Consider the following 5,466-nt stretch of genomic DNA (forward strand, 5'->3'; position numbering starts at 1 on the left):
CCCAAGTTATGGATTTCCTAGACGCTAACGAACCCCGAAAGAAGATTTGTTGGGTGTAGAAAGTTTCCACACCCAGAAAGGTGTTTATTCTTTGTCTGGGTTGATCCACCGGCAGGGAATGATCATGAAGTGATTATTGCAGAACTAAGAGCGGAAATTGCAGAATTGAGAGCTGAAATTACAGAACCCGAAGAAGAAGAAGAGAGAAGAAGAAATGGATTATAGTGTTTGTTTTGCTTACTTGTTGTTGTCTGGTTGAAGTGAATTGTATCGACTTTAAAGATTGAATGTATTGATTGTGAAGTGATTTTTGAGATGTCTTTGGAAGTATGTTTTATGCAAACCTTACTCGTTGAGTTTTTAGATGATATGTGGATGTGAACCATTCTGAGTAGAGAGCATTAGAGTCGGTAGTGTCTGTTTGTTCTGTTCTGAATGAAACAAGCTATAGATGATGAGAGCATTAGTGTCTATTTATCAATTTGTTCTGAATGAAAAAACAAACCAAATTTGTGCCTCCTGCTGTTCAAATGAGATAGACATCACATTCCACATTATAAACTTAGAATTGAGCAAATTGAATGGTAATCTTTTCCAGAGCAACATAACTTAAAGGCACAGAGCAACAGAGAAACATAACTTAAAGGCACAGAGCAATAGAGCAACATAATACATAACCAAAATACTGACAATTGTTCCAACAGAGCAACATAACTTAAACAGAGAAACATAAAATAGCTTTGTTCCAAAATATAGAGCAATATTAAACATATCAACATCAAACAACTTTGTTCCAAAATATAGAACCAAAAATCTTGACAATTCCCTCATCGACAATACTAACAATGCCCTACTGACATAACCAAATTAAATAGAGGTGTTATATCCTCCAATTGGTCTTGGTCTTGGTCTTGGTCTTATAGCCCGTACCCTGAGGCTTAATACCCAAAGTCTTTGTTGATCTTGTATTCTTGGATGGACCTGAATCAAGAATCACGGCTGGAGTTGATGCAGCTTTTCTAGTAGGAGCTTTAGGTGCAGCTAATGTTTCTGTCCCTGCAGGTGCAGCTAATGTTTTTCTGGCAGAGGCTTTAGGTGCAGTCTTGGCTGGACTTGTATCTAAAATCACAGCTTTGCCTTTGGGTTGTTTACCTTCCGGTGCAGCTGTTGCTTGTGTCTCAGTAAGAGCAGTTGATGACCTTGTATTCTTGGTAGGACTTGTAGCAAGAATCACAGCTTTGCCTTTGGGTTGTTTACCTTTGGGTGCAGCTGATGCTTGTGTCTCAGTAAGAGCAGTTGATGACCTTGTATTCTTGGCAGGACTTGTAGCAAGAATCACAGCTTTGCCTTTGGGTTGTTTACCTCTGGGTGTAGATGATGCAGATTGTGAAGCAACAACTGGATTTGATGGTTCTGTCATAGTTGGGACCTACAAATATGACATGTGTGTATATGTATGAAGTATACAAATTAAAAACAAAACCAATAAACAGAGCAATACCACATTTACCAATAAACAGAGCAAGACCATACCACATTCTCTTATACTTTTAAGTCTCCCTCTTATAAATGTAGTGTTATCAGCTTTCATTTTTAAAAGCTAAGCAAAAGCTTTTACTTTTTAAGTCTCTGCTTTCTCTTAAACAAGTTATAAATTTCTGATTTCTAGCAAACTTTAATTTTCTACACATAGCAAGTTAGGCTATATATGGCAGTACACAGTGAAGTAGAGACAAATAAAGGAGTTGTAAAGGAAGTACTAAGAAGTTGTAAAAAGAAGAAGAAGAAGTGTACTTTCGAGACAAATAAAGGAAGTACATGATACTACTAGAAATAGAGCAATACCATATCATTTTTGGATCTGCTTTTTAGGATTTGTTTTACTTTGAGGTGGAGCCTGTTGTACTTGGAGGTGCATTACTTGGAGCTGCTTTGTACTTGTGGGGGTACTTGGAGGTGGAGCTGGCTTTGTTTGAGCAGCTTGTACTTGTGGGGGCACTTGGAGGTGGAGTTGTTGTACTTGTGGGGGCACTTGAAGGTGGAGCTGTTTTGCCTTTGGAAGGTGGAGTGTTGCACTTGGAGATCAAGATGCTTGAGCTGCAATACTTGGGGCCTACAAAAAAAACATTGTTGACCCAAAAGTAAACAAATTAAACATCATATGTTTAAAGATAAGAATGGCATTATTGATACCTGTTTCTTCTTTGATCTCTTTTGTGGTGGTGCACTTGTGTTCCCCTCTTTGTTTTTTCTTTTCACCTTCGAGTAGATATAAATATCCAAAATAACCCAAACAACAATATAAGTCAATAATGTAAATATCCAAAATAAAAATAGAAATAATAAAATAACCACTTACAGTCAATTTAGGTTGCCTTTGAGTTGGTGCAATAGGTTCTTCGCATCCTTTCTTGTTATGCCCCATCTCCTTACAGTTAGAGCACCTCATATGTTTCCCTCTCCTTGAAATTTGTGGTCCCTTCTTTGGTGACTCATGTGGGTCCTTCCTCCTATTTCTTTTGGGTCTACCAGGCATTCTTTTTGCCTTTGGAGGCAACAATTTTATACATTTGGTCTTCACCCATTGTACTTCTCCATTCAAAGGTTTTATATGTTCTTCATAAGCATGCTTAACTGTCTCAACCTTATACCATGGCTGCACAAAATTGTCCACCCTCTTGGTAGCTTTAAAGATGGCAGAAATTGCATGACAACATGGAATCCCAAAGAAGAATCGACTCTCTGCGGTGCAAAATCCTCTTTCTTAGGTCAACTGAATATCCATCATTCCCATTACTAACCTGAAAATCTTCAGCCCCATGGTATATGCACAACCAAATCTCTACTTGCCATCTTGTTTTCTTCAATGGTTTTCCTAATTCTTGGAGCAAACACATCATCCACTACATTGCTTCCCTCTTTTTTGCATCCCGTTTTACTATATAAATCCCGATGTCCTCCAACATATGAATTAAGGGCTTGAGCCTTGCTATAATAATACAACTATTAAAACACTCACTTATATTGTTCTCAACTGCATCACAAGAAGATGTATCCAACTGAAAAGCTTTACACCACTGTTCTGGATTTTGTTTGGTCCTCAAGTACTCTGCTGCATCAGCTGACACTAATTCAATCCTTTTCATGTTCCTCTCATAAACTGGAATGGTGGTACTTCTAGCAGTCATCCAAAAAAGTCCTTTTAACATAGAACTATTAAATCTCTTCCTAAAATTGGCATATACATGCCTTGCCGCAACACCTGTGTTACGCGCCAATGGCAAAAGTGTGTGCCTTTGCATCAACCAACCCCTTCGTTTATGCGATATAATAGTCCACCCAAACCCATCTCGCCACACCAATGTCATGAACCAACAAATTCACAAACCCGAACCAAGAATCTTTGTTTTCACCCTCAACTACAGCCCCCATGCAATTGGATACATTTGATTATTTCCATCCCTACCTACAAATATCAACAATTCACCCTTTATATAACCCTTCAAAAACAACCATCCAACCCTATCACAGGTCTACAATGCACCCATCCCTTTTTAGAGCATCTAGGCATACATAAAACCTTCTAAAATATTTTGGTGAATTAAGCTCATTTGTAGCACTTTCACCCTGCACTCTAACAAGATTACTACGGATTTCTTGTCGACAACTCATGAGCATAATCATAAACCTTGGCATAGTGATCTATCATAACTGAATCCCTCTCCCCAATGCAAACTTCTTAGCTCGGAACATTGATTCAATGAAACATTGATTGCATATGTATGCAAAACGAAAAACAAAGTCCTCTAGCTTCCACCTAGGGTTGGCAAGGATTTGAGTCTTGTACTTCTTAGAAAGCCATCTAGCATTGCAAAATTTGGCATTGAAATCCCTATTACATTCATGCAAATCATTTAGTGATTTAATCGCCAGCCTACACTCAACTTGCATTGGACTGGCATGACATCTCCATTTACATCCTTCACCACAAATAGCAGTTACCCTGCTTGATTCATTCTTTATAAACTTAATTGGGTAACCATTTGCCACTCCATAATCTCTTAGACAGTCCTTGAACTCATCTTTACTTGTAAACCTCATACCCAAAGTAGGTTCAATTGCAAACATATTTGTCTTTGTATTAAATGTGGGCCAACTATTCTTTTTCTTTCTACAAACCTCTGGTTCTACTGCTTCATCTTCTTCATCACTCTCTGATGGGCTGTAATCTCCATCTTCTCCATACTCACTGTCATACCCAGTGTGCTCTGTTTCTTCAGACAATGCCACATTAGGAACCACATCAGGAGGAGCACTAGTCCCTTCACCATTTATGTCATCTGCAGCAGTTTGACTAGCCCCTTCACCATTTTCATCTATGTTCTACTTACACTTCTTCATTTCAACCCTCATATGCCTAACCTCAAGTAACTCTTCATCACTCACATTGTCTATACTACCAACTTCACTTTCAGCATCACTCTGAGAAGCACTATCATCACTAGCATCAGATTGATTGTGTATAACATAAACTTCTATGTTCCCAAATACATCAGCCTCTTTTACCATTGAGCTTACATCACTATCAGTCCTAAGTGGCCTTAACCCATTTTCTAATTCCACCCCAGGAGTGTTAAATAAAATTTTAGCTATACTACTAGGAGGATAACCAAAATCCTTTACCATATTTCTGAGATAAAGGTATGTCATTTTAGCATTCATATCTTCATAAGAACAATTCGTTTCTCCCCCATCATACTGCAAATTAGGGCTACGCACAAAAGTCCCACCATGATGTACGCTTAAGATAAAAAAAAAATCCACTGCATTTAAGTAATGAAATTAACATCAGAAGATGCACAATTAACATTTATATAACGCAAATTACTATGGACATATCATAGAATCAAACATTTACTTACTTCAGGTTGTATTCAACAAAAAGACATCTAAAATTTGAGCAGCAACAATGAAGAGTTTGAGTAGAAATGATGAGTTTGAGCAACAACAGTGAACTAGGGTTTCAATTTAGATTTTCCATGGTTTCAATTTGAAAATTTGTGAATTAGGGTTTCAAATTAGGTATTTGGGGATTTGGGGATAGAAAATACGAGAGGGAATAATTTTTTGTCTTGTGAGTGGTTTTGTTGGTAGGTCACGTGATTTTCTCATGTCTTTGTTGACTTGACTTGACCGAGTGTCTTTGAGTGTGCAAGAATTTGATACATCTCAAAATTAGAAATTCCACGTAAGAAAAAAATTAATCCACGTCACTCTTCAGGTGCCGGAAATGAACCGGAAATATGAAGGTGGATACGTTTTACAAGTACAGGGTTAAAATTGCCTAAACTGAACTTTAGGGGGGTAAGTGGTAAAACTTGACAAGTTCGAGGGTGAAATATGCCAATTTGCCGCATAAGTTACTTGACGTAAGTTACAATAATATGGTTAGAATAAATTTAAACC

The 5,466-nt window shown here is 37.7% G+C and overlaps 1 protein-coding gene across 1 annotated transcript; it reads right to left on the minus strand.

Moving 5' to 3' along the window:
* Positions 1 to 880: 880 nt before the first annotated feature.
* LOC147518108 (uncharacterized) lies at positions 881 to 1,862 on the minus strand. Its single transcript, XM_086593822.1, has 2 exons — positions 1,846 to 1,862; positions 881 to 1,429 (listed from the first exon to the last, which is right to left on the minus strand). The coding sequence occupies exons 1-2, from the start codon at positions 1,846 to 1,848 to the stop codon at positions 881 to 883; spliced, it is 552 nt and encodes a 183-aa protein (XP_086449948.1). The 5' UTR covers positions 1,849 to 1,862.
* Positions 1,863 to 5,466: the final 3,604 nt, after the last annotated feature.

This window comes from Coptis chinensis, chromosome 2, assembly GCF_015680905.1.
Source record: "Coptis chinensis isolate HL-2020 chromosome 2, ASM1568090v1, whole genome shotgun sequence".
NCBI classification, from domain to species: domain Eukaryota; kingdom Viridiplantae; phylum Streptophyta; class Magnoliopsida; order Ranunculales; family Ranunculaceae; genus Coptis; species Coptis chinensis.